The sequence below is a fragment of the Ahaetulla prasina genome, chromosome 1, assembly GCF_028640845.1.
Source record: "Ahaetulla prasina isolate Xishuangbanna chromosome 1, ASM2864084v1, whole genome shotgun sequence".
Taxonomy (NCBI): Eukaryota; Metazoa; Chordata; class Lepidosauria; order Squamata; family Colubridae; genus Ahaetulla; species Ahaetulla prasina.
The window spans coordinates 225,368,697-225,391,355 of record NC_080539.1 but is presented as its reverse complement, the minus strand read 5'-3'; the positions used below and the strand labels follow the sequence as shown (position 1 = coordinate 225,391,355).

General features: G+C 39.8%; 1 protein-coding gene across 9 annotated transcripts in view; it reads left to right on the top strand.

Moving 5' to 3' along the window:
- The window catches only part of PKP4 (plakophilin 4), a 150,602-nt gene that overhangs the window by 61,490 nt on the left and 66,453 nt on the right, over positions 1–22,659 (top strand). For all 9 annotated transcript variants that reach the window (XM_058192235.1, XM_058192245.1, XM_058192282.1 and 6 more), the window contains one exon: positions 3,780–3,892. In XM_058192235.1, the coding sequence (XP_058048218.1) occupies positions 3,780–3,892 (113 nt within the window). The remainder of the gene's footprint in view (positions 1–3,779; positions 3,893–22,659) is intronic.

Sequence of the window (22,659 nt, the reverse complement as noted above, 5' to 3'; positions counted from 1 at the left end):
CCTCAAGAAGCCTTCCCTGGATCCAGCTGTTTTAGGTAACTATCATCCAGTCTCCAACCTTCATTTAGCGGCGAAGGTTGTAGAGAGTGTGGTGGCATGTCAATTACCTGGATGAAACTGTCTATCTAGAACCGTTCCAGTCCGGCTTCCGGCCCGGATACAGCACTGAGACGGCTTTGGTCGCGTTGGTGGATGATCTCTGGAGGGCCAGGGATAGGGGTTATTTCTCTGCCTTGGTCCTATTAGACCTCTCGGCGGCTTTTGATACCATCAACCATGGTATCCTGCTGCACCGGTTGGAGGGATTGGGGATGGGAGGCACCGTTTTTCGGTGGTTCTCCTCCTATCTCTCCGATTGGTCGCAGACGGTGTTGACAGGAGGGCAGAGGTCAGCCCCGAGGCGCCTCACTTGTGGGGTGCCACAAGGGTCGATCCTCTCGCCCCTTCTGTTCAACATCTATATGAAGCCGCTGGGTGAGATCATCAGTGGTTTCGGTGTGAGGTACCAGCTGTACGCTGACGACACCCAGCTGTACTTTTCCACACCGGACCACCCCAACGAAGCTATCAAAGTGTTGTCCCGGTGTCTGGAAGCAATACGGGTCTGGATGGGGAGAAACAGGCTCAAGCTCAATCCCTCCAAGACAGAGTGGTTGTGGATGCCGGCATCCCGGTACAGTCAGCTGCAGCTGCGGCTGACTGTTGGGGGCGAGTCATTGGCCCCGATGGAGAGGGTGCGCAACTTGGGCGTCTCCTGGATGAACGGCTGTCCTTTGAAGATCATTTGGCGGCCGTCTCCAGGAGAGCTTTTTACCAGGTCTGCCTGGTTCACCAGTTGCGCCCCTTTCTAGACCGGGATGCCCTATGCACAGTCACTCACGCTCTCGTGACGTCTCATCTGGATTACTGCAATGCTGTCTACATGGGGCTCCCCTTGAGGAGCACCCGGAGGCTCCAGTTAGTTCAGAATGCGGCTGCACGGGTGATAGAGGGAGCCCCTCGTGGCTCCCATGTGACACCTCTCCTGCGCAGACTGCACTGACTACCTGTGGCCTTCCGGGTGCGCTTCAAGGTTCTGGTGACTATCTTCAAAGCGCTCCATGGCATAGGGCCGGGATACTTACGGGACCGTCTACTGCTACCAAATACCTCTCACCGACCCGTGCGCTCTCACAGAGAGGGACTCCTCAGGGTGCCGTCAGCCAGACAGTGCCGGCTGGCGACACCCAGGGGAAGGGCCTTCTCTGTGGGGGCCCCCGCCCTCTGGAACGAGCTTCCCCCAGGACTTCGTCAACTTCCCGACCTTCGAACCTTTCGCCGCGAGCTTAAAACACATCTATTTATTTGCGCAGGACTGGACTAGATTTTAAATTCGAATTGGTTTTAATGGGGATTTTATTATTTTTATTGTCATTTTTCATTATTTGGCCATTTGTAATAAGTTTTTTAATGGATGTTTTATTTGTATTTATATGTATATTTTTATCTGGCTGTGAACCGCCCTGAGTCCCTAGGGAGATAGGGCGGTATAAAAATACGAAAAATAAAATAAATAAATAAAATAAATGTGAGTTGTGCCTGATCTTATAATCTTTTAAGTGCATCACATGGTTGTTAGGTGAATCTAGCTTCCTCTATCTTTGCTTAGTGGAAGCCATGTGGGAAGGTCACAGAAAGTGTTCATATGAACTCGGGATGCAGCAGCCATCATAAATACATTCTGGTTGTCAAGCACTCACATTGTGGTCATTTGACCATGGCGGCACTTCAATGGTCGTAAGTATAAGGACCAGTCATAAGTCCCTTTTTTCAGCGCATCAAGACTTTGAATGCTTGCAGATAAATGGCTATAAGTCAGGGACTATCTGTCCTGTAATGTTGATCCTACCGTGTTTCCCCAAAAATAAGTCCCTGTCTTATATTTTTTTGAACTCTGAAATAAGCATTTGGCCTTATTGCCATGTGCTCAAAAGCCCCATTGGACTTACCAGGGGATGTCTTATTTTTGTGAAAACAGTGTAGTTACTGTACTGCTTTTGCTTGTGTTCAGTTTACTTTATTACTGAGGGGCAGTTTGGTATAGTGGTTAAGGTGCTGGGCTAGAAATCGGGAGACTGAGTTCTAGTCATGCCTTTTTTTTTTTTGGTTTACATTTATACCCCGCCCTTCTCCGAAGACTCAGGGCGGCTTACAATGTATAAGGCAATAGTCTCATTCTATTTGCATATTTTTTACAAAGTCAACTTATTGCCCCCCCAACAATCTGGGTCCTCATTTTACCTACCTTATAAAGGGTGGAAGGCTGAGTCAACCTTGGGCCGGGCTTGAACCTGCAGTAATTGCAGGCTTTGTGTTCTAATAACAGGCTTCTCTATTGCCTGAGCTATCCAGGCCTTAGGTATGAAAACTGGCTGGGTAACTTTGGATCAATTACTCTGTTTCAGCCCAACTAACTTCACAAAGTGGTTATTGTGGGGAAAATAGGAGGAGGGGGAAGATTGGGTATTTTTTCAGTCTTGAGTTATTTATAACGTAATAAAGGAGGGATAAAACCTAATAACGAAATAAATATTTGTATATGATTGGCTATCACTGGGCACAACTTACATCTCCACTGAATTAAATTCAATCCCTGTGTTTTGGTGAAGCAAAGTAGATTTGTAGTTGAGGCAATATTATACCTTTATAGGTCTATTTTTTCAGTTGTTTCAATTGGTACAGTTGTCTGAGAATTAGAGATCTTATTTGATCCCTGGTTGGAAAGGGAGAGGTGAATGCACAGACGGTAGCTGTAATTACAAACCTGGTTAACTGATAAAAGCTTAAGGTGAATCAGCCAAGAATCTATCAGAATAAGTAACCCATTTGTTTAAAATTGGGAAGAGATTTTCTGAGATGCTCCTTATATGCACCAGGAAGCAAGTTCTAATTTCCTCTGTTCTGTTTCTTGCCTTAAACCCGAGTGGAGCCAAATAGTCAGTAGTACAGGTAGTCCTTGACTTACGATGACTTAAGATTGAGTCCAGCATTTCTGTTGCTAAGTGATACATTTGTTAACTGAGTTTTGCCCCATTTTATGACCTTTCTTGCCTTAGTTGTTAAGTGAATCACTGCAGTTGATAAGTTAGTAACCCAATTGTTAAGTGAATCTGGGCTCCCCATTACTTTGATTGTCAGAAAGGTTGCAAAAGGTGATCACATGATCTTGGGACACATCAGTGGTCATAAATATGAACCAGTTGCGAAGCATCTGAATTTTGATCACTGACCATGGGGATGCTGTAAAGGCCATAACTGAAAAATGGTCATAAGTCACTTTTTTCAGTGCTGTTGTAACTTTGAATGGTCACTAAATGAACTGTTGTAAGTTGAGGACTACCTGTATAAGCATTGTTTATCATTTAAGGCAGTCGCTGAATTTATTGTACATTTTGTAACCAAAAACATAGAGGGAGAAACTTTTAAAATAGGAAAAACTAATTATAATAAACTCATTTCAAGTCATAAAGTAATTTGTATGTGTATCTAGGCCATTGGATCAAGAATAGGTGTAACACGAGCCTACCACCTGGTATTTTTCAGGAGCTGGGAATTTCCAGACTTCAACTTTTGAGCGATGAAAGTCAGTTCTTACCCATGAGTCTCTAATTTTCATTTTTAGATGAAAGACAAGTTAGTGCTTTACATATAATAGATATTTATCTCAGTAGAATCTTTTCATATGTGTGAACCAGTTTTTATTTTTATCTAAATATATTTTAAATTGTTTTTAATTACAGGAACTCCAATTTCAAAGACTCACCAGAGAACTTGAAGTGGAAAGGCAAATTGTTGCCAGTCAGTTAGAAAGATGCCGGCTTGGAGCAGAATCGCCAAGCATTGCAAGCACAAGGTATCCATCCATATTTAATTTTCAAAATGTCAGCTACTTCTTTCAAATAAACCTTTATTTTTTTTCCAGCAGCATGAATTATGAAAATCTTTCAATCTATAAATACCACATTCAGCATTATTTCATGGCCATTTTCTTGCCAGCTACCTGGGAATCATGGATTTAGCTCTGTAGAATGCATGTGACAGATTGGAATTGTCACTCCGTGATTTGCAGTAGATCACTAACAAAACCCTACAGCTCTCCTTGCTTTAAATGAAAGCACAGCAGTGGAAGAGAAAGGCATGAACTTCATTCATTTTGAATAATGTTTTGAGAATCATTCTGCTATAGAAAACTGATTTATAGGGCGGGCAGCTGTTCTGAAGCTCCCTTATTCCTTAATTCTAGAAGTATCTCCACCCACAATTATTTTGCACCTCTGCTTTGTGGACTTTGGATTTATAGAGAACACACACACTACAATGCACACAAATGATCTTGAACATCTCAAGTCTGACTCTTTCTGTTCTTAAGATGTTGCTGTTATTTGATTTATTCAGGGATTCAACAAAGCGATGTGCTGGCCTCACAGGATAATTCACTAAATCACATCAATGTAGTCTTGCTAATAGCAACAAATATTATTTACACTATTAAATTAACTTCTGCACTATTAAATTAACTTTTGACTTGAAACATGGATACAACTAATAACATTTCTCTCTGTGCCACTATGCTAGTTCCAGATCGTTCTCGTTTCTGTTAGAAATGTGTTAAAAAGAATGAGTTTGCTTCTCAAGCTCAACAATTGTTTTGGCTGTGTGCATATGAAAGAGTTGGAAACTAATGTACTGATACAAGCATATCCTTGTACAATTGCAGACATTAGAACCATCTTACAGCTCCGTATTGGATACAATACGGATCAGTGATTTGATCTGAAAGGCAACAGTCTAGTACCATGATGGCGAACCTATGGCACGCGTAGGCCTCTCTGCCAGCGTGTGAGCCCTCACCCCAGCTGAGTTCTGCAGGCCGGCCTCACGCCGGCTACCTGATTTTCAGGTTTCTGCAGCACTATTATTTAATCAAAATGCAATTAAAACACTATACAAGCCATGAAACAGTGCCTCACAGGAGCAGATAGAGGTAAATCCTGGAGAGGCAGGAAATGCATCACTGAACAATGGAGATGAATGCTAGAGAGGAATAAAGCTTGCATACAAGGCAGACATAACACCTGTAACAACATAGGCATGTGCGGGGAGGGGAGCACTGGGGGGCGGTGTGCTCCCCGCACCCCTTTTTTGGTCCCAGGAAGCTTCAGAGACGCTTGCTAGGCCCAAAACTGGGCACAGGAGGGTTGTGCGTGCATGTGTGGGGTGGGGGGAGCGCATGCAGAGGGATGGCATGCATATGCGCAGGGGGTGTTGTGCGTGCATTGTATTATGGGTGTGGGCGCGCACACTGTCATGCGTGCGTGCACGCTTTCAGCATGCAAGGACAAAAAGGTTAGCCATCACTGGTCTAGTATCTATCTAATCTTTTCTTGTAGGGATGTTGTCTACCGTATTTTTTGGAGTATAAGACACACATTTTTCCCTCCTAAAAGAGGCTAAAAATTTGGGTGTGTCTTATACTCAGAACGTAACTCCGTGCGGTACCTAAAATGCTGCCTTCTCTTACCCCTTCCGCACTTGGCCTGCTTTAGTCACTGGAACACTCTCCAAGGATCAACTATGCTTCTGAAGCTGTTTTTCAGCCCCAACTTTGAGCGAAGCAATCTTCCGTTCTTTGCCTGTTTTTCTAATTGCTGCTCCCTCCAACAATCAGCTGTGCTTTAGAAGCACAGCCCCAACCTCAAAACCAGCAATCAGACTAATGTGCTGAAGCTGATGCTCCAACCAGCCACAACCTCAAAACCAGCGACCAAACTAATGTGCTGGGACTAGCTAGATGAATACCTGGTAGGCAGATTCTCTTCCCCCATTTTTCTCCCCAAAAACTAAGGTGCGTCTTATACTCTGGTGCATCTTATACTCCGAAAAATACGGTACCTCTTAAATCATCCCTTTAAGATTTAATGATCATAACCTGACATAGTATTTTGGGATTTGTGTAATCTTTTGTGCATCATGAAATCTATGATTTTATTTTATATTCTTTTCTTAATAAACCCCAAATATTGCCTTCACAATAGCAAACTGAACCATTTCCTTTTCTCTTTCCATATGCTTAAAGCATACTAGTTTATATGAAAAATAACATATAGCCTACCATATAGTTTTGATTCGATTTAATACTTCCCAAAAATGTAGGGATAAATATATGGTCATAATGTAGATGCTCTTCCAAGTTGAAGCCTGAATGTTATTATTATTACTGTTATTATGGATCCATTCGCCATTCACTTTGCATTTTCTCATATTGAATTAATTTACCAATTTAATGTCCATTTTCCAAAATTTATTTTTTTTTGTGCTAACCATTTTAGAATATTGGAAATCATCAGAGTTAACATCATTGCTCATCTCAAGCACCAAATCATTCACAAGCAAGTCAAAAAATATCGAACCCAGATTATTCTAATGATAAATTTGTTTTAATCTACTTTTAATTCAGATTGACTATTGTTGCTTACATATTGTTATTTTTCTAATAGTTGCACTGGGGAATTTTGTAAATGTAGCCTATTAGAATAACATGGAATCATATGATCTAGAGGTATTTGAATGCTTCATCAACCTTAAAAGAAAACTTGAAATAATTTAGCTTTTTATAGGTTCAGGCAGGCTTCTTGCTTTTTCAATACTTTCCAAAGAAATTTCTGCAGCTTGATTAGGTTTGTAAATTCAGAATCACCACACCACTATATTTTAAACCTAACACCTGCTACTGTAAACAACTGGTAATGATTATTTTTCTTTGAGTAGGTGGCTGTCCACATGATTAAGATAATGGAAGCTTGGGGGGGGGGAGAAACATTACCATGAAATTATGTCAATTTTTCATACGTGCAATTTATGTAACATGTCAAAAATTCAGAAGCAGTAATTTTTTTTTAACCAGGAACCTCACTAATTATAAATAACAAGTTTTCATAATTGAGAAAGGAGGTACAGAGTGCAAGAGGTTAAAAGTAAATGCAATTATCGAATCTGAGGCTTTTGGCTTGAGTACTTCCTATTCAATATTTCTTCTGTTATGTTTACAAACTCTGAACTTCCAGTCAGCAAAACAAATCAAATATGTCTGGACGTAGGAAATACCCTAAAATAATGCCCAGACTTTCATGATTAATTAAAATGGATATGTAAAGCATTCTGTTGATTAAATTTGTGTAGATTACCAGGGTGAGCCCGAGGGAGGGATCAAGTGCATTAGTTTGGAGTCCCTTTGCACCCACAAGAGATCTAAGTCCAGCCCCTTTTGAATTCCATTGGTTCTTATCTACCATCAATTTCCCTGGACTATGAGTAGTTCAGATTCTTGTTTAGAAATGGCATAAAATAAACTTGTACTTATTTGAACAACCCTGGTTGATTTCTTTCACTTTACAATTTGTAGCTTATGAAAATGAGTACTGTTCAACTATTACTGCCTCAAATTCAATTTGCCAAAATATAAGTGAGACTTCGGCCTGAGGGTGCAAACTCTTTAAGATAGCCTTGCCTACAGGTTCCACAAATTTATAGTTTACTGTTGCATGTGAAATGGGAAGTCACAAGCACCAACTTTGGAATAAGTAATCAAACTTCAAATCACGTTAATAATTTGATTTCTTGTTCTACTCATAATTGTTACAGACAAAACGGGTAATATGCTGTTTTATATGTCAGATGAATGAGCTATGTTTGCAGAAAAGATGCAAAAATACAAGAAAGTTAATCACGTGAGGATATATTTCCTGAGATTACTATGGCTTGGGAATCCTTTTGAGTTCATATGTCAGTTTTTAAGTAATTGAGATTTTTACCATCTTTTTATATGAATGTTAATCTAAGATAAATATTTTAAAACATTTACAAAATAAAAATATTTTGCTTCTGGGAGAAATATTCTAAGATATTTAAATTTCCATAAATGCATTAGACCCTATAGGAAGAATATGAGATTAAATCCAATTAATTGAGTAACTTGATAATTTCCTATCATACAATTTGAATATGGAATGTTCCTAATTAACAATAAGACCAAATATACAATCACATATAATAATGATTCATGCTCATCCATTTTAATGCCCAGAATGTCTTTCAGTTGCCTTGCAAGGTAGGCCAATGGTTTCAGTGTTAAATTAAATATAAATGGAATCAAAGGGCATCCTTGGTAAGTCCCAAGCAAAATTTTGGTAGATGAAGAAATAATTCCATTTGTAATATCTCTAGCAAAGGAACAAGAATTGCACACCTCAATCCACTTGATAATGAAATATGTAAGTCCATAATTGGTGAAAAATTTAAATTGCCATATCAGAGACTTTTTCCATATCCAGGGAAACATCACTATAAATTTCAATTTTCAGAATACATTTATAAGATACCAATTTACCTAATTTTATCTAAGGCTTATTCCTTTCCTATGAAACCAGGCAATAGTCTGATGATCAAAGGTAAAATCATCTGTAGGCTATCTGCCAAGATTGTTGTCAGAATTTTTGATACAAGCATTTAACAAAACATCAGATAGTAGCTTGCATGGTCAGTGAAATCTGCAAAAAGATTGATAGAACATCTGGTCCTCCAGCCCTATTCTTGTTGTGGAGGAATTAAAAGTTTCCTATATCTACCATATTTAATATACTAGTAGTCCATGACTTACGACCATTCTCTCAACGCCCATTCAAAATTACAATGGTGCTGAAAAAATGGACTTGCGACTTATGCCCAAAGTTATGGCTCTCGCAGTGCCCCTGCAATCACATGATCAACATTCAGATGCTTGGCAGCCTGCTCACAATTGCCACCAAAGGGGTGCTTCCTAATTCCCCCCACATGCCTACTTTTCCCCATCCGGGGTCTTCTGGCTACCCTGCCTCCTGCCTTGTGGGGCAGAAAACAGTCCCAAACTGTGCTGTTCTATGGCTGCTTGCCACTCCCCAAGAATTGCAACTACCATCAGCAAGCATTCCTTTGCTCCCCAGCATGCGCCAGCAAGCATTTATTTATCCAGAGCCTTGTCTCCCAATTCTCCACACCAACCTTTTGCACCCAGTGCCTCACTGCCTTTGCTTCTCCTTTTCATACCCAGCTTCTCTGGCAAATGTTTCTTATGTGTGGCTAAAGATGCAATGTCTTCAGAAAAATTTCCAAAAACAATGTAGCTTTAACCACTTCAAAAAGGAATGAGGAAAGATTTCCAAAGACAGTACAGCTTTAGCTATGCTGTTTTCGGAAACCTTTCAGTGTTTTAGCTACACCCAATTGAAAACCATCACAGCTCATGGTCCACAATGTATTTTACAGCCAGTACCAGACCATTCATTTACACATCATGAAATCGGGAAACACTGTAAAGACAAGCAAACCTTATTATAATGGGTTATTTTGGTTTTTTGTATCCCCTTATACAGATTGAAATATGATTGTTTCTCATGGTAATCCTGCTCCTATTCTTTTTCTATCTGGGAAAACTTGATACCTTGACATAGTCGAGAATCTCCTGTCTTCTCCCATCTACTTTTCAATAAAAAATCTATATTTTACAGGGTTATATTCACCTATCATAACTTGTAAGCAATTGGTGTTCTTTTAGTGCCCCTAGCAGCCTAGGTCATGATGTTGAAAGGTGATAGCAAACTGACAAATAATGATAGTGTAATTTCCCACCGGGAATCAATGAAAGACAAACAAAGAACCATTATGGGACAAGCTTAACACTGAGAAGGCAGGAGCGAATGACCTGTCACACCCCTCCAGCATATAAGATTCTTGTGCTGATCATTTTTGATATGGAATTTAAAAATAATGTTTTTGGCTCAATTATTTCTGCTTAACTAGTATTGGGAAACCATTAACACTGCTCTGAATTAACCAAATGTTCACAAATTTTGAAAAATATTCTTGCTTTAAGATAGAGCATGGGCCAGTCATAGCCAGTATGTACTGGAAAAAATTATCTCTCCGAAAAATGTAGTTTATTCGGAGCAGTTCACTGAAGCAGTATTCTTGGAGCAGCCATATTTAATTACTTGCACTCATTGCCATTCTGTTCACAAACTTGTAATGCCACAAGTCAATTTCCCCAGGGATGTAAAAACCCAAATTGTAACAATCCCTACCAACTGGAATTAAAAATGTATATCTAAATCTTCTGTAGAACATTTATACTTTGGGTAACTCAGCCAGGGTTCCTATTAAATAGATGCAGGCAGCTGGTTGCAGCGACCTACTGTTGAGGCTTTATGAACATTTTAAGCTGAATAGTTTTGAAATAGTACTAGAATTACTTCCAAACTGTGGATTGTCATTAGAGCAGGGTCTTCTCAAAGAAAGAAAGGTAGGTTATTTTGTTAATATTTTTGATTGTATACATAAATAATCCTAATTTCTCTTCCCCCCCCCCCCGGTCTTTATCATACTTCCTCTCAAACATGTAAGTTAAACTATAGAAGATTAATATATATCACATGAACGCTATATAAATCGGATGACAGGATTCCAGATAATACACCCATAGCAAACAAAACTCTGAGGCAGGTAGAATCCTCAAAGAATAGTTTTATTGAATATATCATATTGGCGCAGTTCTGGTGAAAACCGACTCTGAAGGTTCCCATGGTTTTCACCTAATAAAAAGTAAAAGTTTTTTCTCCTTTCCCAAACAGTCAGTCACATGGTCCAATCAAGGTGTCATCCGGTTGCCTGGTAACTTCAGTCCTCCTCTCTCTCTGACCTCCTATGGGAATGTCCTTGGTTTCCAGGAGAAAGTATTTTGTTTTGTCCCAGCTATCTCTATTCCCCCCTCCTGAGCCCTCAGCTCCAGTGTGGCAACACTGAAGCTTCAAAATGGCTCCGGTCAGGTCAGCTTCAGAATTGACAGAATTGGATTATTAGATATATCTAACTATCAGGGCTTTTCATTTAGGAGTTCAAGGTAAAATAGTTAATGTTCCCTTCTATCTTTTCCCCACAGTAACCCTGTGAGATAGGGTGACCATCTGTGGATAAGAATGGATAATCAGAAACTGTAGTGGTGCACTACCTTGTTTGGAAGTCTGTATACAATTTAAAACTCCCATTTCATGTGGTATTTCAGGACTTTAAATTTGTCTTCTATAGCTAGAAGGATTTTGTGGGAATAGCTCAGAAATAGCATGATGGATAAGGCAGAGTCTTTACTTGATCCAGAACTTTGACATCCATTCCTCCTTGAGAATAACATGTAACTATCAATGCTTCTTTTCTAATGATACACATCAGAGAGATGTGCAGAAGGAGTGCCTTCTGGCCCTTGCCCTGTTTAACATATTAATTCCATGATTGAACCGTTGAACAGCTCAAACTATCACTAGATCCCAATATTGCATCCAGATGATACAGTTCTTGTTGCCCATTCTTCTATATATCTTAGAAATGTGATGAATGCTGTAGCCAAATACTCCATACAGAAAAGGGAGGTTCTTCCGAAAATCTGAAATCATAGCCTTTGCCAAAAAGATTAAGATACAAAGGTGGAACGTAAGAGTAGAACCCAATTTGTTAAGCTACTGAAGTTCGCAGATGACACAACAGTGATTGGTCTCATTCGAGACAATGATGAATCCGCATATAGACGAGAGGTCAAACGACTAGCCTTGTGGTGCAACCAAAACAATCTGGAACTGAACACACTCAAAACCATAGAAATGGTGGTAGACTTTAGGAGAAACCCTTCCATACTTCCACCTCTCACAATACTAGACAACACAGTATCAACAGTAGAAACCTTTAAATTTCTAGGTTCTATCATATCGCAAGATCTAAAATGGACAGCTAACATCAAAAACATCATCAAAAAAGGACAACAAAGAATGTTCTTTCTGCGCCAACTCAGAAAGCTCAAACTGCCCAAGGAGCTGCTGATTCAGTTCTACAGAGGAATTATTGAGTCTGTCATTTGCACCTCTATAACTGTCTGGTTCGGTTCTGCAACCCAACAAGAAAGACACAGACTTCAGAGGATAATTAGAACTGCAGAAAAAATAATTGCTACCAACCTGCCTTCCATTGAGGACCTGTATACTGCACGAATCAAGAAGAGGGCCGTGAAAATATTTACAGATCCCTCACATTCAGGACATAAACTGTTTCAACTCCTACCCTCAAAACGACGCTATAGAGCACTGCATAACAGAGCAACTAGACACAAGAACAGTTTTTCCCCAAAGGCCATCACTCTGCTAAACAAATAATTCCCTCAACACTGTCAAACTATTTACTAAATCTGCACTACTATTAATCTTCTCATAGTTCCCATCACCAATCTCTTTCCACTTATGACTGTATAACTGTAACTTTGTGCTGGCAATCCTTATGATTTATATTGATATATTGACCATCAATTGTGTTGTAAATGTTGTACTTTGATGAACGTATCTTTTCTTTTATGTACACTGAGAGCATATGCACCAAGACAAATTCCTTGTGTGTCCAATCACACTTGGCCAATAAAAAATTCTATTCTATTCTATTCTTCATCAGTAACTCTTCCCTCAAGAAATCTTAAGTCACTTTTCTAAATATGTAGATTTCAAAAGGACTGGTTTTTTTAAAAAAGCCAAAACAATAATTAAGCTTTTATGCTTTAGTACTCAGGCAGGACAAAGTCACGAAAGGCTGAAGAGAACAGATCCTCCAATAAATCCAGGGTAGAAAGGGGAAAAGAGCAGCATTTTAATTTTTTTGTGTTTATTTATTTATTTTTAATTCAATACATCAAAACATACAGGAGCTATTAATATGTACTTGCTCCACATATAGCATATATTAGAAAGTCAAGTAAGGAGTGTCCAGGGACTTGAAATTTCAAAGCTTTTAGGAGAGATAAGGATATCAGAAAATTTTATTGGATATATGGAGAAATGTAGTTATACATGGAACTTACGATCTCATCCCCAAAACAGGGAAATGCTGTTTGATCTAACAGATCAATAGGGAATACCAAGTACATTCAACCAATGTAACAATATTATATAATTAGATCTGGGATATTAGTTACAATTTGTTCTTTTTTGTGTGTTCTACAGAAACCAAATATTTTTAATCATCTCTTCCATTACTGTGACACTGGGAGTTTTATTTATGTTTTTGTGCTGTGGGAATGCTCAGATTTTTTTTGGTTTTTTTTAAAAGTTAACCAGAGCAGTTCTGTTCTAAACCCATCAACACCTACTCTCCAGATGGGTAGTGTTAACTAAAATAAACATGACCTTCTCTTGTTGCACATTGTGATAGAATTTGTGGTTACATCACACACAAAAAATGTTTTTAAGGATGTCCTCTTAAATTAATTTTAGAAGAGTTTTCACATAAATCCAGATAAGCAAAATAAAGTTATTATATGGCAGTAGGTGAATTGCTTAATTTATTGGAAAGTAATAATGTCTGCAAGGCATACATTAAAAAACAAAATACTACTGAATTTCAACTTTAATAAATGAAATGTTTTTAGGTCTTCTCCAGTCATAAAATATGAGAACCTTATATGCACACAAGCATACAACCTTTAAAGGCTATAACTCAATTTACTTATAGTATCAACTGAAGTTTGTTTTGGCTAAACACTACATGCATTTTCCTGAAATTAAACAATTCTTTTGTTTTTAGTTTTTCAGCTAGCCCTTTCTTCCTCTGTCCCATAAAACACATAAATTGGGGAAAAATAGCTTCTGTAATTTTATATAAAAATACAATCAATAATGCAATAGCCATTTAAGGAAGACTGCATTAAACAAATGGAAATGAACGCCAAAATACATTCAGCTGAATTATGTTCGTAGGCTTGGATGATGGCAGGAAAAAACATAGATAATAAAAATAACTTTTCATTAACTTTTAGAAAAACAAAATTTTTTAGCCAAACGTGTTCAAGACATAAGCAATTAATTTTAAAATGTTCATTAAAAGCATTTCCAAAATGACCTTGATGTTCATTTACCTGGTATATAATTTACACAACTGATAGGAAAGCATTTTTAATTGTTCCTAAGAATGAAAACATGAACCCGTATCATTCCGTTTATAACGTTCAAAGTACAAGGAATGGCCATTAAATAATTAAAGTGGCATTATGCATATTCAAAGGATCTTACAGACAGAAACAGTATGTGATGGGGTAGAATGCCAGCAGAGAAGGCAGAAGTAGGCCAATGGTGTTGTGGGACCAGCCAGGACTCGGAGGCTTCTGTGCAGTGGCCTGTTAAAGCCTAGTGACCATCTTATTCTGGACCCTGGAGGATGGCGCTGTAATTATAGGAGTGCTAGACTGTGTGCTCATCCCTGAGGCCTATCTACTGTTAAAATATTTAGAGGATAGAAGCTGTGGAATAAAATCATCTACAAATAGAAGGATTTTATTCTATTCACTATTGAGGGTGGTTGCCTGATGGCTGGGTGAGACTTGGCTTGATTCAGGGTGCACTGTACATGAGTTGGATTGTAACTGAGGTTTCTGGGGGAGGAATTGCTGGGCTGCTAACCACAGAAGCATCTCAGCAGCTGGGACCCTTTTTGGTGGGTAGATAATTCATAGCAAGAGAACGAGACCTTTGGCCTGGGAGGGAGGTTGTCAGGTAGTTTGGAAAGAAGACATTTCAAGGGGGTTGAGAACAGGCAGAGACATTTAGGTAGTGATGGATGGAAGGAGATATACTATTCTACCCTTTATGCTCAATCTAAATCCTGGTCATTGAACTTTCAAAGTCCTGGGCTTCTGACTGCTGCTATTAAATAAGGCCTCCCTCATATGTGATTTGTTGAGAATGGAGAGAGCAGTTGCCCTTTTAGAAATCTGTCGTCAACCAAAACTCTAGGGCAGAGTAGCTATGATTGTCTGGGGCATTCTGCTGGCAGCCAGAGGTGCTGCTTTACAAGTTACAGGGCATGAGACCTTTTTTGTTAAATTGGCTTTAGGAATCAAGTGGGACTGTTAATGCTGTATCTCCCTCCCTGCTGCAAAGCAACCTCGCTGTCCAGATTGATGGCAGAATTCTCCAGTCTTATGGTCTTGGGGGTCTTTAATCTGCATTCCTTTGGGATGAAGTCTGAGATAGCTCAGGAATTCATGGTCACCAGGCAGCCATGACTCTAAACAGGTCACCGAAGGCCCAAAATACAATGGTGGTCACTCTTTGGATCTGGTTTTCCTGTTGGATGAGCGGCAACGTGATCTGGAGTTGGGGAGATTGTCATCACTCCCCTGCCATAGTCAGATGACTTTCCCATCTTCTGAAAATGCTCTGGTGCCACTCCTGACTATGGAGAGGCTGAACCTACTCGACTGGTTCTCCCCAGGGGCTTAATGAAGCCAGTGGTGTTCCAAAGGGGAAAAAGGAATTATTCAAGAATTAGATTGCACAAACCATCTGAGACTTTGGTTGTCACTTGAGATAAGAGGGCAGCTTGGGCTTTGGACTTGACTATGCCTATGTTGCCTTCCTCCCCCTGTGCCATGCAGCCTGAAGCTATCCTTGGTTTACAGAGGAGCTGGGAAAGATAAAATGTAAGATAACACAGATGAGCAGTGAATCTGATTTTCTATGAACTAGAGCCACTGTTGCAGCAATAAGGGTAGCAAAGCTTCAGTACACTCCCATCCTTGTTGCATCTCCATACAATTGCCCAGCAATCGTGGTGAGTCCTTCAAATTCCCTTGGAATGGAAAATCAGCCCCAAGCTTTTAAAGGCATGGGTTTGCTCCATTGAATAGAATAGAATAGAATTTTTATTGGCCAAGTGTGATTGGACACAAAAGGAATTTGTCTTGGTGTATATGCTCTCATTGTACCTAAAAGAAAAGATACGTTCATCAAGGTACAACATTTACAACACAATTGATGGTCAATATATCAATATAAATCATAAGGATTGCCAGCAACAAAGTTACAGTCATAAGTGGAAGGAGATGGGTGATGGGAATTATGAGAAGATTAATAGTAGTGCAGATTTAGTAAATAGTTTGACAGTGTTGAGGGAATTATTTGTTTAGCAGAGTGATGGTCTTCGGGGAAAAACTGTTCCTGTGTCTTGTTGTTCTGTTATGCAGTGCTCTATAGCGTCGTTTTGAGGGTAGGAGTTGAAACAGTTTATGTCCTGGATGTGAGGGATCTATAAATATTTTCACGGCTTCATATACACTTCATATACATTCTCTTTGGATGATGTCTATTACTTTCATATCCACATTTGCACCACTGAAAATCCTAACCCTGCAGTCCAATGTACTTACTCAAGTTCGAACTACATTCGGTATAGTTTATGTCCTGGAGCTAGGTTATGAAAGAGACTGTGTTGAAAGTACTAGATTAGGACCAGGGAGACTGAGATAATCCCTCTCCTATCCAAATTTCTGTTGTTTGGAAGCACAGAATTTTCAAAGTAATGTTAGAGTTGATGGTACTTTATATAGTAAATTTCACATATTGCGGATTAATTTAAGATCAGTTTTTCCTGTCCCTAATGTCACTACTTTTACTACAACACATGAAAACCAATGACTAGGTATACTTTGTGGTCCCACATTTCATCTATCTCCATCCCATTCATTCATCTAACTGATTCTTATCTCTCACTGGTGCTTATACTTCTATACCTTTCTAATTTCCTCTAGAAGGGGGAAATAATCCATTGCAAAAACTAACATGATAAAATAGATCAGTAAGAAGATCGATTTATTTCTATTCTGGAAGGGGGGGAAAACAATCCCATGACTGTATCCTGTGGAATATCTATAATGTTCAAATATTGTATAAGTTTTTAAACTGATAATTTCTTTAGAAGCACTAACTGTGTTAGAAAGACAAAGTGAGAATAAATGTCTCATAAAATGGTTTATGTAGGGGTGGTGCAAGTAATTAAGCTAGGGGACAAATACCACATTTCTGATACAAGATAACATGACAGTTTTGCAGTATTATTCGGGAACAGTGATTCACTTTGGTTCTGCAACCCAACAAGACAGACACAGACTTCAGAGGATAATTAGAACTGCAGAAAAAGCAATTACTACCAACCTGCCTTCCATTGAGGACCTGTATACTGCACGAGTCAAAAAGAGGGTTGTGAAAATATTTACAGACCCCTTGCATCCTGGACATAAATTGTTTCAACTCCTACCCTCAAAATGATGTTATAGAGCACTGCACATCAGAACAGCTAGACACAAGAACAGTTTTTCCCCGAATGCCATCACTTAGCTAAACAAATAATTCCCTCAACACTGTCAAACTTAAGTCTGCATTACTATTAATCTTCTCATCGTTCCTATCACCCATCTCCTCCCAATTATCACTCTATGACTGTAATCTTGTTGCTGGTATCCTTAAGATTTATATTGACTATTTCCCTATGGCTATAATTAAGTGTTGTACTTTATGTATCTTTTCTTTTATGTACACTGAGAGCGTATGCACCAAGAAAACATTTTTGACAAAATGACAAAATTAGTAGACCAGAGGAATGCTGTCGATATAATTTACTTGGACTTCAGTAAAGCATTTGATAAAGTAGACCATAACCTACTACTAGATAAAGTAGAAAAATGTGGGTTAGACAGCACCACCACCAGATGGATTCGTAACTGGCTGACCAACCGCACTCAACGTGTAGTCCTCAACGGAACTACATCCACATGGAGGGAAGTATGCAGTGGAGTACCCCAAGGCTCTGTTTTAGGCCCAGTACTCTTCAACATCTTCATCAATGACTTGGACGAGGGGATAGATGGGGAACTCATCAAATTTGCAGATGACACCAAGCTGGCAGGAATAGCCAACACTCCAGAAGATAGGCTCAAGTTACAGAAAGATCTTGACAGACTTGAACATTGGGCGCTATCTAACAAAATGAAATTCAACAGTGAAAAAGTAAGGTTCTACATTTAGGCAAAAAAACAAAATGCACCAGTACCGTATATGTGGTACCTTGCTCAATAGTAGTACCTGTGAGAGGGATCTTGGAGTCCTAGTGGACAACCATTTAGATATGAGCCAGCAGTGTGCAGCAGCTGCTAAAAAGCCAACACAGTTCTGGGCTGCATAAACAGAGGATAGAATCAAGATCACGTGAAGTGTTAGTGCCACTTTATAATGCCTTGGTAAGGCCACACTTGGAATATTGCATCCAGTTTTGGTCTCCACGATGTAAAAAGATGTTGAGACTCTAGAAAGAGTGCAGAGAAGAGCAACAAAGATGATTAGGGACTGGAGGCTAAAACATATGAAGAACGGTTGCAGGAACTGGGTATGTCTAGTTTAATAAAAAGAAGGACTAGGGGAGACATGATAGCTGTGTTCCAATATCTCAGGGGTTGCCACAAAGAAGAGGGAGTCGGGCTGTTCTCCAAAGCACCTGAGGGTAGAACAAGAAGCAATGGGTGGAAACTGATCAAAGAAAGAAGCAACTTAGAACTAAGGAGAAATTTCCTGACAGTTAGAACAATTAATAAGTGGAACGACTTGCCTGCAGAAGTTGTGAATGCTCCAACACTGGAAATTTTTAAGAAAATGTTGGATAACCATCTGACTGAGATGGTGTAGGGTTCCTGCCTAGGCAGGGGGTTGGACTAGAAGGCCTCCAAGGTCCCTTCCAACTCTGTTGTTATGTTATATGTTATGTTATGTTAAAAATTCCTTGTGTGTCCAATCACACTTAGCCAATAAAGAATTATAAAGAATTATTCTGTTCTGTTCTGTTCTATTCTATTCTATCCACTGTGGGAGGGACGACCTGATTTATAAACTTAATAAGATTAATAAGATTTGAAAAATGAAATGTGTTATTTTTATATATTTATGTAACATTTATATGGCCATCCATTTCACAAAATATGACTGGGTGGCATACAACAGTGAACTAAAAAGAAAAAATGTATTCACCAATCAATTCATCAAATGACTTGCTATGAACTTCAATAAATTAGCAAAAATATATATGATGTTCAAGTTCAATCCAGGATTCAACTTAAACCATTATTAATTTATTTAAAGCTGACTAAGCCCATTAAAAATAGCAGATTGATGAAATTGATAGCTGTAAGTAGCATTGATCTGTTGAAGTGACCACAGCCTTTTGAACTAGGAATTCAACTCTTGAGAATTATTCTTTGGCATTCACGGTATTGAACACATGTAATAAACTGCATATGTTTTGGCTTATGTTTGCCAGAAATTTCTTATTTAGAAGTTTAGAGGTTTAAAAACTAGGTGCTCAGTAGTAATTGCACTATTATCACACAAGAAAATCTGTTTTCTGTATTAGCAATTTGAAGATAATCTAGAATCACAATAGCAAGGAATTAAACATCTCAGTCAGCTTGTCTGCAACATCACATGTCTCAATGTACAGAATGTCTTTTAGGAAGAGCTAAAAAAAAACCCTACAAACCTCACTAATCTATCCACACAGCTATCATCTCTGAAGTTGTCTAGCTGCTTTTCAAACCATGATCTTTGTGGCTATTATGATGCCTTGATTACTTAATTATTATTCATGTTAAAATACCTTTCTTGGAAGTTTGATATTTTTTTCCCATTTTCTGGAAACACCATGTTATTGTATAGGAATCATCCCTGCTCATCCCTGTTTTTTTCTCTTCTTAACTAGAAACCCTCAGTACGTTTTTTAGGTCCATATCAGGGCATTAAGGACCACTTGGTTTGGTGGTTAAAACACTGGACTAGGAGAGGGGAGTCCTAAGTCGTAGATAGGATTTAGACCAGGGGTAGTCAGCCTTTTTATATCTACCACCCACTGTTGTATCTCTGTTAGTAGAAATTTTCTAACCGCCTACCGGTTCCACAGTAATGTGCTATGTATTGTCGTCTGCGCATGCCTCTCGTGCATCGTGGATTGGGTTTGGGGGGGGAGCGCCGGCTACCAGCTCTGCTTGTCTATTACAGCTGGGTGGTGTGGGGGGAGATGCGCAAGCTATTCTGGGACGAGGCTCTTTGTTTGCGGTTGCACTATAGCGCCATTTAGGCAATACAAATAGTATATTTTCAGAAATTTAAATTGTCAGGAGGAATTTTATGAAAACTGAATGAAAATGTTTTTAAATAATGCTATGAATTTTTTTTAAAAAGTCAATTAAATTAAAAAAAAAGAAAAGTACTTCAGTATCGGATAAAACCCCTACCGCCCACCGTGAAAGCTGGAACGCCCACTAGTGGGTGGTAGGGATCAAGTTGACTACCACTGATTTAGACAGAAAGGACAACTGGGTAACTGGGCCAGATATTTTCATTCAGCCACAGGAAGAAGGAAATGACAAGCAATTTCTAAAAATGTTAGCTTAGAAAACTACATGAGACTGTAGTTTTTAAGTGCAGTTTTTCAAGATTCTAGGCTAACTTAAAGGCAACAAATAAATAAGGGCAATATTTTTATTAGACCAGCTTATTACTTGGTTATTTTGAATTGTTCTAATAAAAACATTGCCCTAACAGAGATTTAATCAATGTTACTATGATGAATATGTGATCTTTCTCCCCACACCATTGTGAAGCTTCAAATACATCCCGTTGCTCAACAGTAAGGGCTCTTCCGTGCTGCAATACTTAAGCTGCTTGATTTCCATTCATAAACTACCTGAGAATAAAGCTGGCAGGGAAAAAAAATCCCTTTCTGGATTTCAATCCCTTCCTCTGCTTTGTTCACAGTGATGGCATTCTTGCATGTAAATTATTTCAGCACAAAGCTATTGGTTCATACAGTGTGTGGACAGAAAAAGTAGGCCTTCCAAGAACAGTCTATGGGTCAAGAGCCAGAGTAATCCATAAAAGCCAACCCCCAAAAAACCAAACTGATGGTGTATTTACAGAGCAAAAGACAGGGAACCACAAAGGTATTGGTCAGAAACCTGGAGAGTTGTTCCCATACACATGGAGGCATAGAGGGAAATTTTCATATAGTCAGTGTTCCTGGCTTTGCCCAGTTAGAGAAGTCCCTTGTCCTCTCCCAGAGTCTACTACTGGAGTGGATCTTACCCACTTTGGCTGAAGATATGATTTAGAGCTAGACTGTGATGATCTGGGGTGTGACACAAAGCCAACACAGCCAGAGAACTGATATGACTCCCTTTATTATCACCAACTGTGGCCCCAATGTCCCTTTCAATTCTCCAGCCTGGAGAGAGCTCTTCCACCAACCTTTAATAGTCTTTGGCTGGCAATATTTCAGTCCCAAACGTTGGAAGCAGAAAGCTTCTAACAAAAAATCCAAAGGCAAGACAAGGTAATTAATCTGGCAGGGCAAGCAAAATAAGGAATTCCACAAGTAAAGTAGCACAGCAGTAAATCAAACCAGTTGGGAGGATGCCAGGATTCAAATAAATGCCAGATAAACTCAGTGTTTGTTCCCAACAACCGCCCCTCCTAATTGCCTCCCCTTTTAAAGTCCATCAGCAGCTGTCCTTGTAAAGAGGATTGGGTCCCTTTCCTCCCTCGTAAACCAGATTGCTTTTTTCTCCGTTCCTCCCTGCGCTGCCTAGGACGGGGTGGGCCTTGGTCTTCATCTGAACCCCCTCTGCCCTGCTCTGCCCAGCCTGTCTTTACACTTCTCCAGTTTCTTCCACAGCCAACGGATCCACTCTCTCACTCTCTGTCAGCTGTTCTCTTCCCCTTTGGATTCAGACTCTGACAAAGCCGTGACATAGACCATGATAGTGAACCTATGGCACGTGTGCCACAGGTGGCATGTGGAGCTATATCGGTGGGCATGCGAGTTTAGCCAGCTGATTTTCAGGCCTTCTGGGCCCACCAGTTGGCAAATGGACCATTTCTGGCCTTCGGAGGGCCTGCGGGGGGGGGGAGGCATTTTTCGCCCTCCCCAGACTCCTAGAAAGACTCTGGAGCCTGGGGAGAGTAAAAAACAGTTTTACTGGGTCCCCACTGTGCCATCACGTGCCAAAAAAGGGGGGAGCGCGGAGGGGGGGGGTCACGCGCACATGTGCGGGAGGGCGGGGCGCATAGAATTATGGGTGTGGGCATGCACACGCATGACACCCCCCATGCGCCCTCCGCTTTTGGCACACGATGGCAAAAAGGTTAGCCATCACTGATATAGACACTCTCCCAAGGTCTGGCTGGGACTCTGCTATCCTAACTGACATCCACCTTCACTGAGTATGCTCATAATTCACGAGTGACGGATATCCTATAGTTTCCTCAGTGCTTATCAATTTCATTTGGTTAAAAAAAAAAACCCCAGTTTTTCACCAATTCACATTTTAAGGAGAAACCAGGGTTACTTTCCCACCATTCCAGCAACCCAGGCTTTTGTTTCTTATACTTTTGATCCTTTTCTACCTTAATGCCAAATGGACCACATGGAGACAGGTGGCTGAACAGAACAGAAGTGATAGAAAGAGGTGAATAAAGGAAAACAGCTAAAAGGTCCATCACTTCAGTGGGCCATTGGTGCAGTGAAGAAAAAAGAAACAAGTTCAGCGACTGAGGTCTCTTCAGAAGGAGGCAGATAGCCCAGCAGTCCAGAGTTAAATGGGGAGGGGATGGACAAACTGGAGTGGAGGTGTTTGTTTGTAGTAGGAGTTGAATCAACAGAAACACTTGTGCTGCCACAAGTTGAAAA